Below are 19,132 nucleotides of genomic sequence, written 5' to 3' on the forward strand. Positions count from 1 at the left end.
TGGGTTTCATCTTGAAGGAGTGGTAGTTATGAGTAAGGATATAGTTGGCTAGACTGCCTTCTGAGAATACCTTACATTCAACCTGGCCTCACCTTCTTTTCTCACCTCCATTCTCAAAAATACAAACTTCTTTATCAGAGGAAAGAACATCAATCCACAGTGATAAAAAAATCCAAATTTGAACATTCCTCGACCTCACTGTGTGCTACATGTGTTGCGTGATTTCCTGCACCTTAATGAGTTAATGAATTGATTGGTGGCATATTCATTCATCTGTCCCATTCTAGATCTACTTCCCAGCTCTCATTTCCTCTTATGCATTTTCCCCACTGCATTTCTCCTCTCATCCACCCCGCCATTCACAACCCATCGCTCCAGTCAAGCTACAGTCCTGGGACAAGGTAGCTGATTTAGACAATGGAACCATGTGTTTGTATGTGTGGATGTGGGTATGAGTGGGTGGGTGGATGGGTGGGTGGACGGGTGGGTGGGTGGGTGGGTGGCTGGCTGGCTGAGTGTGTGCATGCATGCATGCACACATGTGTGCCCTATGATAGAGCATCAGAAACCCTCTCTCACCCAAGAGGAACAAAGAGTAAGTTTCACCGTGTCATATGTGGTGAAGATGTTATAAATGAGGTATAAAATGAGGTAGGACAAGGATGAGGATAAATTTTGGTCATATCCTTTTCAAAGGAATCATCGCAGTATTTTCTGTAACTTGTTTAATAAAAACATTTGAAACCTAATCCTCATGATGAGATGTGGATTTGAATCATACACATTCTAAATGCAAATCCAGTGTTGTAACCATTCATGTTACTTCATGCTGTTCTAACTAGGAACACTACAAAACACAGGCTGTAAAAGAGACGCAGTTTATTGGGTCACAGAGCGACATCAACAAGAATACCATGAACGTATTTTACCCATCTCAGACACATTTAACAGCCATGGGCCCAAGGCCCTTGTCTGCCCTTATAAAGAGGCTGTCCACATCAGGTGTTGCTGGTGTAGTGCTGTGTACACGTGGTGGACCTGGTAGAGGTGGTCGGTGACCAGGCTGGCTTGGTAGTTGAAGAGTTGAAGCCATGCTGTTTGAATGTCAATGTGCACTAGCTTGCTGTTGTGACCTGCCCACTACGGGCAGTCAGTGACATAACCATTGCGATGCCATCCACAATGCTGTGACCAAAGAGGCGTCTGTGGCATCAGTGGCAGTGCTGAGAGGGCAAAAGTGAAACAAGTCCCTGATACAACTGGACCAGCACCTACATATAAAAGTGAATAGAATGAGGTCATCCCCACCGACTGCAAAGCCCAGGGTTAGCTGTGGACAGGATCAGTGACAGGGGGTGGAAGCCATCAGGACACTGGAGTCCACAACAATGGCACTGGCATGGGTAGGAGACAGTGGACTGGAGAGGGGAGACTCTGATGATGGAGACCTGGCTTTCACCCTGGCTGGTGGTGGTGCTTGCTCACTGCCGTGTGAGATGCTGCAGGAAACAAACTTCTGTCTGTGGTGACAACCTCAACCAATGGAGTAGACACAACCCCCGGAGTGGCCAGGACTGCCAAAGAGCAAGGCATCAGGCCCATGGCCCAAGGAGAAGGCTTGTCCCCATCCTGGGATGCAGTTGGTCCAGTGGCATGCCACAATTTGACCTTCGGAGCGAACCATGAAGATGAAGTGACCCTGCTGGCTGTGGACAATGGTCAGAATCCGAGTGCCTTGACCCGAACTGGTATACTGGGCACAAAAGTCAACAAAAGCAGTGTTGCTGCGGGACACCAGCCCAGCAGCAAGAGATTGAGCAGTGTCTGTGGCTGAAAACCATGCAGGAGCTCGTTGGGACACTTGGCCCCAACTAGCATCATTGTTAAGGACTTAAAAGAAGTAAAAAATTGAGATCCTCTCAGCCAATAAATATTCGACATATTAGTGCATCTGTGTCTTATATGTTTGAACAAGGTGTTTTGTCTTGCGAGTCAACTGTGGATGGAAGATAGGTGCCATGATGTAATGAAAGGCATTGTGCATGCAGAAGTCCTTGAAATATTCTACCCCAAACTGAGGGCCATTGTCTGAAACCGTGGTGCAAGACAAGCCTTCTGTGGAGAATATCTCTGAAGAGCTTTGACAGTTGTATCTGCTGCCACAGGTACACAACATCAGTGATCCTGATGTAATAAGGAGATGTCCTCCTACCACAGAGCTGCTAGAACCATGATGCAGACCATAAACCCTCTGTTGATAGGAAAATAATGCCATCCAAGAGGGAGAGTTGATGGGACAACACAATAATAATTCTGAAGCTTATCTGATGCTGGCCCTTCAGATGGTCGGGCTATCCATGTCACCTCGTGTTTACTACCTGCTGGGGCACTACTATGCTACTTCTTTTTAATTGAATGTATTCTCCCCAGTTACGCAATGAATGTGATGTGAACTAACCAGCTGAAATATTATCAAGTGTTTCTAGTCCACTAGATTTTTTATAAAAACTTGTATTTTATTATTTTATGACTAAAAGAGCTGGAAATTATTCAGCCCACTGTAGTTTATGGCAATGGACTTGTTTTAGATTATATACTTTGGGATGTTTCCCACTGAATTTGAAGAATGTTCAGAGGGGAATAAATTTCATGTAACAATTTTGTTACTGTGGTGTCAGATTTGTGATCACTGACATGTTTATTTGGAGTACAGTTCTCCTCTCGGGATCATCTTTCTTCTTTCCTTGGACTTCATCTCCAGTGCGGTCTAGCCTGTGCAGATGAGAAAAATATTGCATATATAGGTTCAACAAGGTACCAAATATATGAGGAATTTTTTAAAGACATGCATGTGTTCTTTCAACTTATACAGCTCTGGAAACTCCCATATACAATTGTCTGCAATTTAGCTTTGGCATTTACATAAAATGTTAACGAAATTATCAACAGCTCAGTGTTCACTCTCTAACAGGCTTTAGCACAGACTCTCAAGTGGAAACTCACTCTATTTTTTATATGACATAAGCCATTGTCTAGTGACGCTATTCTATGGAGTGTAGCATGTCTCAGATGCAGAGGTGCAGCTGCACACAATAACTGCCACATCAGCAGGTGCTCAAACTGCAGACTGCCCCCTTCTTGCCCCCACCCCCTTCTTGCAGAAACACTGCTTCCATCACACTTGTTAACATGCACAAACAGTACAAATTCTCCACACAATATGCATATTCAAAACTCCATAAAAGTAATAATAAAAATTAACTATATTTTTGGCGAACATCATTCGTTGGTACTATTAACATGTGCAACACATCACTTCACAGAAATGGTATGTTACATCTCAGCTGGTATGTTGATACAGTAAATTACTTATTTATTTATTTGATTCATTTCATGGAGTATTACACAGTGTGCTGCAGAAAGTGGACAAAATGAGTTAATATTACATTGAGTAGATTATGAGTCGCAATACATTGAAACAAGTTTATATAAGATTTGCTTCACTGAACAGTACATGTTTCACACTCAACCATAACCAGCATGTTTACTATTTTAGGCATTCTTTTACAGAGTAAAAACAGTGACACAGAAACTAAGACTTGGAATATGTTCATGCTGTATAACCACTGATCATGTAGATATTGAGTGGTAGGTAGGAACTTCTCACTACCTTCCGACCATCACCCTATTTCTATACTTACAGCACTAATCCACGCCTTAGAATAGGTAGGCGATGACCAGCTTACTGATGTCATAACGACAAATTAGCTACTCTCTCTCCCCCAAATAACCTACCTGCTTCCCTCTCCTCTCATAAGACTGCAGACCTTGTCATGATTGGTTGGACTGCATGCCTCAAAGATGCGGAAAGACAAACACTCATACTGTAAGTACAGCCATCTCATAGCCTTGCTATGTTGGTACTGTGAATCACTGAAAGCAAGGGTAATTGAAGGACATTATTTCTCAAGGACATGCGGCTGTACTGTGTAGTGTAATGCTGGATGGCATTTTAATGGGACAAATATTTTGAAAGTAAAATAGTCCGTCAGGTGAGAACTACACAGGAGAATGTTGTCATCAGGAAAAGCAAATCTTGAATCCTGTGAGTCAGCACTTAGAATGTTAGATACCTCAATCAAGTAGCTAGGTTAGAGATTTTATCTTTAAGTGGATAGGTTGAAGTTAGGTATAGTGGGAAGTAGTGAAATGGGGTGGTAGGAAGAACACTACTTCTGGCCGCGTGAGTATAGGGTTATCAACACAACATCAAATAGAAGCAGTGCAGGGGTGCATCTGTCATGAGTTGAAAAATAGGTACACAGGTGAGCTATTAAGAACAGCAAATACATACATAAATACTTTTGAGTCACCATATGTTGCATGATGGAGAGTATATTATACCAAAGCAAGTCATTCCCTTTCCTTCTCCATTGCAAATGGCTGCTTCTGTGCAAGCCCTAATTTTTCTTGTCTTGTCTTTGGATTCCTTATGTGAGATGTACATTGGTGACAGTAGAGTCTTCTGAAGTCAGTCTCAAATGCTGGTTCTCTGTACTATCTCAATAGCATTTTACATAAAGAAAATTGTCTTCCCTCCAGGAATGCCCATAGTATGCAGGTTTTGATCAGATACCAGTAACATTTCTGGCAAATACCTCTGAATAGCCTTGATGTCTTCCTGTTATTTGACATGGTGGGATCCCAAACACTCAAGCCGTGTACCACTAATACTATATCCAAATATTACAGGATTGTAGCCTCTACTCATCTGCATTAACCCACATTTTATGTGGCTAGAATATCTGTTTGGTGTGATGAATGGCAGCTTCCTCTGAACAATTCACCCTGTATCCTCCTACAGCCACTGTATGATGACAGTTTCCCATAGTCTACAGCGTCATCAGCAAACAATCACAGACTGCTGCATACTCTATCTGTGAGGTTTTTTTTTTTTTTTTAAAAAAAGAGAATAAGAGCAGTCTTATAACACTTCCGAGGGACACTGCTGATGATAACTTTCCCTCTAATAAATGCTTGCCATCCAGGACAGTATACAAAGTTCTGTTACCTAGGAGCCCTCAAGCCACTCAAATATCTGAGAACTTATTCTGCATGCTCAGACCTTCGTTAACAGTCTGTAGTTGGGCATTGTGTCAAATACTTTCCAGACTTCATCCATAGTTTGCTGGAGTTTTTGCGAGAAAAGAACGAGCTGAGTATTACACTGGTGATGGCTTCTAAATCCATGCTGAATTGTGAACAGAAGCTTTTCTGTCTCAAGACATATATTATATTCCAAGTTAGAATATGCTCAAGAATTCAGTACCAAACTGATGGTAAGGATTTCAGTCTCTAATTTTGGGGGTCCTTTTTTTTACTCTACTTATATATGGGAGTCACTTGCACTTTTTCAAGTTACTTGGGACTTTGTGTTGGGCGAGAGAGTCATGGTAAGTGCAAACTAAAGGGGTAACTGCAGGTATTAGGTGAAGGAGACTAGGTCTTTGACTGATGCGATGTAGTTAAATTAGATTATGGGACTGTAGGGATTGGTGGTGGTAGGAGGTTTGTTTGCTGAAGCTTACTATGCTTTTTATAAGTAGTGGTATTCCAAGACAGGAATAGTCAAAACAGTATTTCGGATAGCTTTTTGAGATGATACTTAAAAAGCTACATCACTTACTGGACGGTTAAGTCTTCAGTCTTGGAGATAAAGTGGGGGATGTTTGGATTGCATAACAGAAGAATCTTGTGAATAGAGGAAGGATGCCTATCGTGACTCCCTCTCTGTTATTCAAAGTTGTGGTTATTAGACATTAGAGCAAGTGTTGGAAGTTTTTGTGGCAAAAATAGCATTAGTTTTGAGGGACACATCTAAGTAAAATACTATTTCAGAAAAATGGTAGGTTTTTTAGAATTCACTAGGAATGGCACTGATTTCTGAATTTAAGTATGTAGGTGGAGTGAGAGCCTACCAACAGGTTTAAGATGGGATGTCCTTACTCTCATATCTCTCTCTCTCTCTCTCTCTCTCTCTCTCTCTCTCTCTCTGTGTGTGTGTGTGTGTGTGTGTGTGTGTGTGTGTGTGTGTGGGCGCGCGCGCGTTTTTCTACAGTTGTTGAGTTTGTGAGTTCGAAACGATTTGTCACCAAATACTTGGAAAAAATATTATTCTTTTCATTTCTATTATTTTTGTTGTTATTAATATTTATTGTATTGTAGTTATTATTGCTGTTGGTGGTAAACGTAGTGGAATTCATAATAAATGAAATATTGGTGCATTTAATATAGTGTAACAGAGCATTTATTTACAGTAGATGGTGATCATTGTGTGAGACATCTTTTTCTTCTCTTTTGAAAGGAAAAACTGTTGAGACAGTGCAGAGGATATTGTTGACAGCCTTAACAGAATGTGTCTATTACCAGCCTTCAGTTTTGCTCTTGGATGATCTGGATGCTATAGCCAGTGCTGTCCAGCTGGAGCACACAGAACACACTTATTATGACAGGTACTTTTCACAAATTTTCCAGTAAATGAAGAATTATTAAGCAAGAATACAACCAACAGACAACTTACATTGATTACACACTGCAATGAAATGAAATGAGCAATTCTGTTAAATTTTTTTGAGATATAAGTTTATAGCACTCTATGTTTGCAAAGCCATAGATGTGAATGTATTCTCTTACATACCCCATCTGTCCAAAGAGAGAGAGAGAGAGAGAGAAGTTAAGATGGTGGTTTTAATACTTTGGATATTCTACATAGTTTTCCCCCTCTTGAGTTTTACTAGCATCACTGTCAGTTATTTTTGGACAAGTGTGTGAATTCTGTAATAAACAAGCAGTCTGTTCATTCATTCATTCATTCATTCATTCATTCCTCATCTTCTGTAGATTCCATCAAGACACTGTACTGCTTTATGCTAGTGACACTCATGTCATCTAAATTTAGTCAATGAAGGAAGCTGCTACTTCGAAAAAGCTGCTGCCTGCTCCTGTTTACTGTATAGCTGCTGTCCACCTTCTATTAGTGGCTTCATATTTCCTTGATTACAATGGTATTTTACAAAGTGAATATTTTTACATGTTATTTGCATAGGTTAATACTTGTCATAGAGCTTTATAACAAACACTATCACTTGCCATGCAGCTAACAAAACTTTTCAATTCGTGAGTCTATATATTCAAGTGCCCTGTGGAAAAAGGGCTAATGAGGCATATTTTTAATTTTCTGTTGAACTGGTAGGCGTTCCCAATTTCTCACTGTATGTTAGATGGAAGCTTGTTGAATATCTAACCTCCAGGGTATGCTACATAACTCCATCCTGAACCCTGGACAAGGGGGCAAAGTCTACATGAAAATTATTTTTCTCTCTTATATTGTGACTGCATATCACCGTCCGTTGAACCTTGATTTTTATTATCAGCAGCAAAACACATTAAGGAGTAAATGTATTGGTAAATGAGTGTATTGATTCAAAGACCCTTAAAATGGTGCTAAAAGAGGTACAGTTATGTATTTTATAAAATATTCTCACTGCTCACTTCTGCTGAACAAGCACTATAGTTACTTTACATGAACTGCCCCAACAAATAATTCCACAAGGCAACAGGGAGTGACAATGTGCTAAATAAGCCAACACTGTTGTCTTTAGGTGAGCACAATGAGAGATGCTTCTGAGGACGTAACACGCTGTATCCCTGATTCCAGGAGGGGAAAGAGCCCCAAGCCCCCCTCCCCCTTTGAACACCTATGGAATTACCATGTCTTCATTCCAGAGAAAAACAACTCAGTTGTTCAAATATATGCACTAACTTTGAACTCTTAATATTTGTTTTTATAATGGTACAATAAAAATCATTTTTAAAAACCTATTTCCTGCAGTGTAATGTACAGGAACAGTTGCAGTCTCCTCCAATCAAAATGGATAAAATAATTTGTTTATATTGTTTTTTATTTAATTTCAGTGTACAGCAAAGAGACAGTTAATATTTAAGATAATTAAAATCAGTATTAAATAAATGGGCAAGGCTGTTTTGGAGCTGATGACAGAAAGTACACTACTTTTGCCAAAGCATATTCAAGAGTCTCGAGGTTACAGCATCCGGTCAGAGAATGGGGATACAAAACTGCACGTTATCTCAAACTGTTGGGGAAAAAATTAGCCAATTTGCAGATATTTCAAAGATGAGTTGTAAAATTCTAATAACCAACTTAGGGTGTAAAATAGTTAAAAAGTAGGAGTTTTTGTGAAAGGAAATATTGACCAATATATATAAACTGAAAGACAGACTCTAAGACAAACAATAGCATATTGAAGAATGTTCTTTTTCCCTTCTTGGTGCTCAACAGATAGGACAAGAAATGTGCTGCTTATATTGAAGCACGAGGTTGACAACAACTGGGGAGTTACAAGACATCTTAGCAATGAAGTTTGGAATGTTACAGACAATAGTAGTGGGAATGTTTTGATGATTGAATATGAATTACAGGTAAAAAAATGCAGCAATGCAACTGAGTGAACTTATTTTTTACTGATGGACATAATGTGTTAATGTGTTTAGCAGCACAGTACTTATTTCGTAAAAGCTAAATGAGCAATTCATTTCAGAAGCAGTATAATACAGGTAATGTCTAACTTGCAAATACTTTAGGAATAAAGGACACCATTCATCAAATAGCAGAAGCATTGTCGTCTCCAGGCACACAAAAAAGAATGAATCTTTGTTAGCTTTTGGAAGAAATTCTGTGAGGAGCTATGGACTGGAATTGGAGTTGTCAGTTGGGACGGGTAGAGGGAGAAAGAGGTGGGAAGCAGGAGGAGTTGTTGGGACAGGTGCCTAGCAATTAAAAGGGAGGAAGCAGGAAAGCAAGATATGACATTGAGAGGTAGGGGTGGCAGTTGCATGGGCAAGGCATGTGACACAAGGACACCAGAGCTGGTGAGGGTGTGGCATGTGGTGAAGATGACATGGGGGTGTGGAATGGGAAGGGGTGACAGGATGGAGGAGGGACACAACACACTGCTACGCACAACATGCTCTGGTTCAGTGGCTGTTTTACAATCCATGATATCTGGATCCTTCCCACCAGCACCAGCTTTTCTGAACTACATAAATGGAAGTTATCCTTGTAACACGTACTTCACTCCTATAATCATCTTGCCATTAATCTCTTTCAGCCCACTGTCCCCACAACATCTATCCAACAGCTTCCCTTCATCTATCCTGTCATCCCTTCCCAGTCTCTGTCCCCATGTCATCTTTATCATGTGCTGCACATCACCGGCTCTGGTGCCCATGTGTTGTTTCCCTAGCCTGAGCACATGCCATCCCTCCTTCCCACATTCCTGGGCTACACACCTGATGTCTCTCTCAGAGCTGTTATCCATCTGTCCCCAACCCATCTCCCCCCCCCCTCTCTCTCTCTCTGTGTGTGTGTGTGTGTGTGTGTGTGTGTGTGTGTGTTTGTGTTTGTGTTTGTGTGGTGGGGGGAGGGGGGCAAGGTCGTGCATCAAAGAATTTCTTCCAAAAGCTAACAACATTTCGTTCCTTTTTGCAGGCGTGCCAACAGCTCAGCACTTGTACTATTTGGTAAGTGGTTACCTTTACTGCTAAAGGGTTTACATTCTGCCAGAACTTTCCTTATTATAATAATCTCCAACTTGGAATGACCAAAATATTTTAGAAGGACCACTGTAAAAATGATGTGTGTCTGTAAAGTGTACTGTCTTTGATATGGCCTATAAGTACCTGGACTAATAATAAATCTGATGGTAACTACAAAAGAATACCACAATTTTTTTCATGGTTGGATCCTTAACATGGTTTCTAAGATGTATTTGGAATTATGGAATATTCATTTTCATGTTATAATATTGAGGTTTTGGTATTATGCTGCAGTCTCAGGGTGGAACTGGTGAAGTCCAAATGAGAAATTGGAAATAAAATTTGATGGTTGTCTTCTTAATATGGTGTCTAGTGATAGCAGCAGAATAAGAAACGATAGGAAAAGAGGGGGGAAAAGGAACTACTGCAGATAGTCATATTGGGTGTTGTAAATAGAATGAAACTACTACCTGTTCTTTCAATATTTAGTTTTAAGAGTATGCCGAGATACTCTTTGACTCTTTGTGTAAAAAGTTAGCTAACAATTCCGAAGTAGTCTTTAGCCGTATATAGTTGAGGCAAATGTATTTCATTATCATTATTTCATTTCAGTTTCAGATGCTTCTAATTATTGGCTTTTATGCATATTACTTCAGGGATAAGTTAACAACAGAAGTGAAAATCACACTACAATAGCTTTCGCAGGAACTGACTTGAATAAAAAGAGATGAACAACTCCTGCACAGGAAAGGAGGCATTTCCTATATTATAGGCATTCAGAAAATTTAGATACTCATTAACAGGATGCGAACCAGATGTCTACACCAACTACAAAGAACTCACTTTTTGGATCACTAGTCAGCTGGATCATACGTACCTAATGCAATAGGTTTTATTAATGCCAAACTTCAGTTTCAAGATATGATATCTGAAAGGAAGTGAGATTTGTGGATTATATTTTATTTTTAATTATTTATTTATCTGATTTTGTGGGACCATGGAAGACAAAGCTACATGAGTCAGCTCATAGTTTACAGCCTGTTTTCTAATAAACTACTAAAGAAACTAAAGAATTAACAAAACATGAAAGAGTATATGAATAAATAAAATTTTACAGAGAGAAGTTCTCACTTAGTACTATGAAAAACATCTGTCCAGAATAGTGGATGCCACATAGAAACATTTCAACTTAGATTTAAAGACTGGAGGTTTAGGACTCAATTATTTCGAGTTCTGGTGCAAGGCTATTGAAAACGAAGTCTGCTGAATAGTGCACGCCTATCTGTACTGTGCTCAAGAAAGTGTTACACAAGTATAAATTAATTTTCCATGTAGTGCTCAGTGAGTGAATGTTGCAGTTTCTTCTGAATGAGCAATTACTGTCAACAACAAATGCTATGATGGAGATATTTACAGGGATGGCAGAGACAAAATTTCAAGACACATGAACAACAGCCTACCCAAAGCTCGCAAACTGACATCACAGATCTGTCTGACCAATCTTTTCTCAGCTGAGAATAAGTAAGAAGATAGCAGCATGTTTCAAGTTTTCTTTCACTGCTTTGTTCTCATCTATCGTTAAGACTGCCAATAATATGGAAAAACAGGGTTCACATTGTTGCATTTCTATAATAGCACACAATAAAATCATCATACCACCTGTTATCAGAAAATGGATATGAAATTCAACTTTTTAACCATTTTTATTCTATGATTTATAATCGCCTTTATTAGTGATCAAAATAAATTCTTACGTATATATCATGCATTGTTTTCTCAGTTTGGACCATAACTTCAACTAGCAATTAGTATAACAGAATGCGTATTGTTGAGAATACTCATCATGTTAATATGAAGATTGTGTCATTTGTAAGTATGACAAACCACAGATGTAGCGTTCTGTCAAATATACAAATGCAGAAATTCAGGAATCAGTCAACTGGATGAGACACATGTGGGTATGATTGATGCAATGTTCCTAACACAGTCACATCATGGTCTACACTTGGATGTTTCTAGTGTTACTTGCACAATTAATTTGCAAAAGCATTGAATGTAACCAAAACACTGTTCGTACACACTCTGTGATTTCCAATATTTTCACTTGGTATGTTTAAGATGAGACATCTGTATGCCCCACAAATCTGGATGTATTGCATGATTGAACTAGCTGTCCAAATGGAGACACTCAATGAGGCCTATTTTCAAACTCTTGTCCAGTGCTGATAATGCTGTCTCACATAAATATGCAGCAACCTTCAGAGTGATCACTCAACGTTTGATGCTGGTCATGCCCCTTATATACCCTACCAAACTTGGTAACAACACTTAACACGAAAAATGCTAATGCACATTGGTGGCTGTTCTACCTATCACTTAGAATTGCAGGTCTAATCATTTACCTACCTGCCAGTGGTGTTACTTGTGCAAAATTAAATTATCATCAGACCATGTCTTCCATGTTCTTCACCTTTTTTGTCAGACAGTGTAAATTCTCAAATTAATTACTGATTTGGTCACAGTGGAATTTTTAAACAGCAAAATTGAAGGTGAACCTTTGCATTACAAAGGCCCTAGGAAAAGTTCAAAAAAGAATAAAGAAATTGACATTGTCCATCATTGTCCATCATTGTCCATCATGTATTAAAATACTGTTCTGTCCATCATTGTCCATCATTGTCCATCATGTATTAAAATACTGTTCTGTGTTACTGCAAAGCTTTGTCCTGTGGTTCTGTCACTGGATAAACAGCAAGAAGGAAAGGTAGAGGACTATATATTGTAGATGAGCTAAAGAGATTTACATCAGTGAAGTGATGATAAAATTGTTTACAGAATTGTACAGAATTGTTGATACCATGATCAATTTTTGGTGGGGATAGGAGAAATGATAAGAAAAATGACATGTAACATCCATTCTTCAAATTTACAACCTCCAATAAGCATGATGTGGTAGTGACACCCCCAAGTAGGTTGGTTCGTGAAGCAGGGGTTATCTTTATTTCTTTTTCCTTCTTTTTTCCCAAGGTACTGTCAGCAGACTCAAGACTTATCCCAGTATCCATTCTCATAGTATTGTTATACCACTGCCATCCTTTCTTCTAATTGTGATAGAATGGCAAATAGTGTAGGAGGATAATCGCTTCTCATGAAGGGCATTGAGGTTTTTAACTGGGATGACAAGATTCTTTGAGGACTATTGGTGACCATGGGTCTCGAAATATGTAGCACCCTAAAAAACTGTTTATTTCTCATTTGTGCGTTAATGTTTTTGTGTGTTTTAATTAACAATGGCAACAAAAATCCAGGTGATTTTGTGAAGTCCAATGACAGTATTGTGTGATGGACTGGATAGGTTTACTTGATTACATGTAATTTTTGTGTATGTGTGTAGGTAGTGAGAGAGAGCAAGATATGAAAGGTTCTATGAAGTTAAAATTGTATGTAGGTAGTAACAGGAAAAATTGATATTTTGGAGGTTGATCATGCATATTTTCTGGGTATTTTGGTATAAGGGAGCTATGGTCACTGGTGGCTCATTACAGAGTAATAATGTAATTATGATTTATTTGGCTTTGTTACCAGAATTATCTTTGTTCTGTGAAAATATTTGCACAACTCTGAAAAAGCTTGAAACACATTCTCTTCAAAACATAGTAACACAATAGGATTCAATTATTCATGGGGCCTATGTACAGTTGCATAACTACTGTGATGTGGTTGCCATCACTGTGGGAACAGCTTTGCATAGCACCTTCATGTCACTCTTCCAGTGCCTTCAGTGAACTCATATGCGCGGTCATATTGGACAACTCCCCATCAGTTATTTCCATACTTCTGTGTATCACTATTGACGTACAACTGACACAGTCAGAAAAAAACAATCCTGAGACAGAACTAAGTGGTACTGAATGCAGAATTGAGGGCCAAGTGTAAAGGAGACATTACTGCTGTCAACAGCATGAACTGTGACTGGATGAAACAAGTTTGTTCTCAAGTGAGACATAAAGCACGTACTATTGACATTTGTGCTGCTGTGAATATATTTTCATTGCAGTATTGATACAAGGGGTAAGAAATCAAATGAAGTGTAATTATTAAACAATGGAAAATCCAGGATGGAATATAACAATATTATGAAAAGGAAAGTTGCTACTCACTGTATTGTGGAGATGCTGTGTTGCAGATAGGCACAACAAAAATACTGTCACAAATAAAGCTTTAGGCCAGTAAGCACTTCATCAAAAATAGACCACACACACACACACACACACACACACACACACACACACACACACACACAGAGATGACTGCAGTCCCAGGCAACTGAAGCCACACTCCAAATTGTGGCTTCAGTGGCATGAGAGAGAGAGAGAGGGGGGGGGGGGGAGACAGAGAGAGAGAGAGAGAGAGAGAGAGAGAGAGAGAGAGGGGGGGGGGGAGGGGTGGCGGGAGAGTGTAGCATGTATTTTTGATGTTGGCTTTACTGGCCGAAAGCTTTATTTGTGACAGTATTTTTGTTGTACCTATCTGTGACTCAGCATCTCTGCTATATGGTGAGAATGTAATTATTGTATACTGAGCCACAGATGACCGCAGGTCCCTTATACCAAAATATTCAGAAAATTCCATGAACAGCCTTTGAAAGTTCAGTGTCATTGTGTTACACCCTGAAAATATGGCAAATGTTCTCTTTTATTTACATTAATTTAGATTTTTTTCTTTTATCTGCATGTGCATACTGTGGGTGGCAAGTACTCTTGAAGTAACACTTCTGGTACAGTTATCTAATTCAACCAAACATTTCGCTGTAGAGAGCATAGTCAGCAGTTGGCCACCACATGTGTATGTCTCTAGCAGCAGTTGATTTGATGCAAGAGTTTTTTTCACAAGCACAAAGTGATTGACGTGAAAACTTGTTATTGAATCAGGTGGTGCCATGGTTAGCAAATTGGACTTCCATTTTGGAGAGGGAGAGAGTTCAAATATCTACCCAGCTGTCATAGTTTAATGTTTCCCTGTATCAGGCAAAGCAGATTTGCCAAGGCAAGGTTACATGTTTGAGCTCTGACATGTAAATATGTGAAAGGTGATGATGTGAAATTGAAACTATGTTGAATACCACAGTGATTCACTAGACATTGTCCTATTTTATGTGGTATGCTATTACATTCTACAATTTTTGAACTGATATGCCTAGTCAGTTATAAGGGGATCTAAAGTTTAATGTGGACTCCAAGCCATGGTGTCACTCGACATTTTTCACGTTAACAAACTGTTGTGAAAGATAGAAGGAACAATAACCGACAGAAGAAATCCTAGAACTGACTGGAAATTGAAATCTGGTCCCTTGGATCTGTAAGTGACTGTTTCCTACTGAGCCACGAGGCTACACTGTATATCATGAATTAGTGTTAAATACGGTGACAAAATGTTGTTGTTGTTGTGGTCTTCAGTCCTGAGACTGGTTTGATGCAGCTCTCCATGCTACTCTATCCTGTGCGAACTTCTTCATCTCCCAGTACTTACTGCAACCTACATCCTTCTGAATCTGCTTAGTGTATTCATCTCTTGGTCTCCCCTTACGATTTTTACCCTCCACGCTGACCTCCAATACTAAATTGCTGATCCCTTGATGCCTCAGAATATGTCCTACCAACCGAACCCTTCTTCTGGTCAAGTTGTGCCACAAACTTCTCTTCTCCCCAATCCTATTCAATACTTCCTCATTAGTTATGTGATCTACCCATCTAATCTTCAGCATTCTTCTGTAGCACCACATTTTGAAAGCTTCAATTCTCTTCTTGTCCAAACTATTTACCGTCCATGTTTCACTTCCATACATGGCTACACTCCATACAAATACTTTCAGAAATGACTTCCTGACACTTAAATTTATACTCAATGTTAACAAATTTCTCTTCTTGAGAAAAACTTTCCTTGCCATTGCCAGTCTACTTTTTATATCCTCTCTACTTCGACCATCATCAGTTATTTTGCTCCCCAAATAGCAAAACTCCTTTACTACTTTAAGTGTCTCATTTCCTAATCTAATACCCTCAACATCACCCGACTTAATTCGACTACATTCCATTATCCTCGTTTTGCTTTTGTTGATGTTCATCTTATATCCTCCCTTCGAGACACCATCCATTCCATTCAACTACTCTTCCAAGTCCTTTGCTGTCTCTGACAGAATTACAATGTCATCGGCGAACCTCAAAGTTTTTATTTCTTCTCCATGGATTTTAATACCTACTCAAAATTTTTCTTTTGTTTCCTTTACTGCTTGCTCAATATACAGATTGAATAACATCGGGGAGGGGCTACAACCCTGTCTTACTCCCTTCCCAACCACTGCTTCCCTTTCATGTCCCTCGACTCTTATAACTGCCACCTGGTTTCTGTACAAATTGTAAATAGCCTTTCGCTCCCTGTATTTTACCCCTGCCACCTTTAGAATTTGAAAGGGAGTATTCCAGTCAACATTGTCAAAAGCTTCCTCTAAGTCTACAAATGCTAGAAATGTAGGTTTGCCTTTCCTTAATCTTTCTTCTAAGATAAGTCGTAAGGTCAGTATTGCCTCACGTGTTCCAGTATTTCTACGGAATCCAAACTGATCTTCCCCGAGGTCGGCTTCTATTAGTTTTTCCATTCGTCTGTAAAGAATTCATGTTAGTATTTTGTAGCTGTGGCTTATTAAACTGATTGTTCGGTAATTTTCACATCTGTCACCACCTGCTTTCTTTGGGATTGGAATTATTATATTCTTCTTGAAGTCTGAGGGTATTTTGCCTGTTTCATACATCTTGCTCACCAGATGGTAGAGTTTTGTCAGGACTGGCTCTCCCAAGGCCGTCAGTAGTTCCAATGGAATGTTGTCTACTCCGGGGGCCTTGTTTCGACTCAGGTCTTTCAGTGCTCTGTCAAACTCTTCATGCAGTATCGTATCTCCCATTTCATCTTCATCTACATCCTCTTCCATTTCTATAATATTGTCCTCAAGTACATCGCCCCTGTATAGACCCTCTATATACTCCTTCCACCTCTCTGCTTTGCCTTCTTAGCTTAGAACTGGGTTTCCATCTGAGCTCTTGATGTTCATACAAGTGGTTCTCTTATCTCCAAAGGTCTCTTTAATTTTCCTGTAGGCAGTATCTATCTTACCTCTAGTGAGATAAGCCTCTATGTCCTTACATTTGTCCTCTAGCCATCCCTGCTTAGCCATTTTGCACTTCCTGTCGATCTCATTTTTGAGACATTTGTATTCCTTTTTGCCTGCTTCATTTACTGCATTTTTATATTTTCTCCTTTCATCAATTAAATTCAATATTTCTTCTGTTACCCAAGGATTTCTACTAGCCCTCGTCTTTTTACCTACTTGATCCTCTGCTGCCTTCACTACTTCATCTCTCAAAGCTACCCATTCTTCTTCTACTGTGTTTCTTTCCCCCATTCCTGTCAATTGTTCCCTTATGCTCCCCCTGAAACTCTGTACAACCTCTGGTTCTTTCAGTTTATCCAGGTCCCATTTCCTTAAATTCCCACCTTTTTGCAGTTTCTTCAGTTTTAATCTGCAGCTCATAACCAATAGATTGTGGTCAGAGTCCACATCTGCCCCTGGAAATGTCTCACAATTTAAAACCTGGTTCCTAAATCTCTGTCTTACCATTATATAATCTATCTGATACCTTTTAGTATCTCCAGGGTTCTTCCATGTATACAACCTTCTATCATGATTCTTAAACCAAGTGTTAGCTATGATTAAGTTGTGCTCTGTGCAAAATTCTACCAGGCGGCTTCCTCTTTCATTTCTTAGCCCCAATCCATATTCACCTACTACATTTCCTTCTTTCCCTTTTCCTACACTCGAATTCCAGTCACCCATGACTATTAAATTTTCGTCTCCCTTCACTATCTGAATAATTTCTTTTCTTTCATCATACATTTCTTCAATTTCTTCATCATCTGCAGAGCTAGTTGGCATATAAACTTGTACTACTGTAGTATGCATGGGCTTCGTGTCTATCTTGGCCACAATAATGCGTTCACTATGCTGTTTGTAGTAGCTTACCCGCATTCCTATTTTCCTATTCATTATTAAACCTACTCCTGCATTACCCCTATTTGACTTTGTATGTATAACCCTGTATTCGCCTGACCAGAAGTCTTGTTCCTCCTGCCACCGAACTTCACTAATTCCCACTATATCTAACTTTAACCTACCCATTTCCCTTTTTAAATTTTCTAACCTACCTGCCCGATTAAGGGATCTGACATTCCACGCTCCGATCTGTAGAATGCCAGTTTTCTTTCTCCTGATAACGACATCCTCTTGAGTAGTCCCTGCCCAGAGATCCGAATGGGGGACTATTTTAGCTCCGGAATATTTTACCCAAGAGGACGCCATCATCATTTAATCATACAGTAAAGCTGCATACCCTCGGGAAAAATTACAGCCGTAGTTTCCCCTTGCTTTCAGCCGTTCGCAGTACCAGCACAGCAATGCCGTTTTGGTTATTGTTACAAGGCCAGATCAGTCAATCATCCAGACTGTTCCCTTGCAACTACTGAAAAGGCTGCTGCCTCTGTTCAGGAACCACACGTTTGTGTCTGGCCTCTCAACAGATACCCCTCCGTTGTGGTTGTACCTACGGTACGGCTATCTGTATTGCTGAGGCACGCAAGCCTCCCCACCAACGGCAAGGTCCATGGTTCAGGGGGGGGGGGGGGGGGGTGACAAAATAGGAAACTTATTTGAAACACTGAGGCTCTGAGAGAGGGAAAACTTTCTAAATCAACATGATTTCACTGAAAGAATACAACACACTGGTCCTTTATAAATATTTGAAACTGCAAAAGTACCATATGTAGTCAGAAAAAGAGAAGTTATTTGTAAACACAACTGCAGAAAAGACATGCTCTTGAAAATTAAACCACAACTTTGAGCCATTCACATTAAGTTGAGTCACAAGAACTTCAGTTACCAAGTCAATCAATGGGGTTTTTGCATTCACTGTGGAGACCGTATAAATGTTGACTGTTCCCTTTATATTAGCAGAAATTGGTTCGACCTTTTTAATGATGATGTAATAGGTTTTTGCACTCACTAGGATTTAGATTTCCAGCTCAAAAATTAAGAGTATTCATGAAGACATGCTGCTTACAGATTTCCCTAATTCATTATTTAAATGTGACAATAATAAAATATTTAGTGGAATGTTCAAAATAAGGCATTTATATGAATAATGGAATAACTATTTATCATTCATTCACTAGATAAACACTAATAAAAAAAAACTAAATTTGACATATTCCCTTATTAATGAAAGTTATCACTAGTCTTATTACATAAAAATTGCTTTTTATGCATAGTAAAACCTGGTTAATACCAAGCTACTGTTATCATTAATCAGCTATTGTTTTAAAGCATTAGCATTTTACTATTAGTTTTATGTGTACCTGTAATAGCTTGAAAATGTATGGTACAAGATGAGTAAGACACCTCTCAAAGTTT

At 39.3% G+C, this 19,132-nt stretch overlaps 1 protein-coding gene across 3 annotated transcripts in view; it reads left to right on the top strand.

Moving 5' to 3' along the window:
- The window catches only part of LOC126162044 (peroxisome biogenesis factor 1), a 371,455-nt gene that overhangs the window by 101,046 nt on the left and 251,277 nt on the right, over positions 1–19,132 (top strand). For all 3 annotated transcript variants that reach the window (XM_049918280.1, XM_049918281.1, XM_049918282.1), the window contains one exon: positions 6,365–6,512. In XM_049918280.1, coding sequence (XP_049774237.1) covers positions 6,365–6,512 — 148 coding nt within the window. The remainder of the gene's footprint in view (positions 1–6,364; positions 6,513–19,132) is intronic.

The sequence above is a fragment of the Schistocerca cancellata genome, chromosome 2 (genome assembly GCF_023864275.1).
Source record: "Schistocerca cancellata isolate TAMUIC-IGC-003103 chromosome 2, iqSchCanc2.1, whole genome shotgun sequence".
Classification (NCBI taxonomy): Eukaryota; Metazoa; Arthropoda; class Insecta; order Orthoptera; family Acrididae; genus Schistocerca; species Schistocerca cancellata.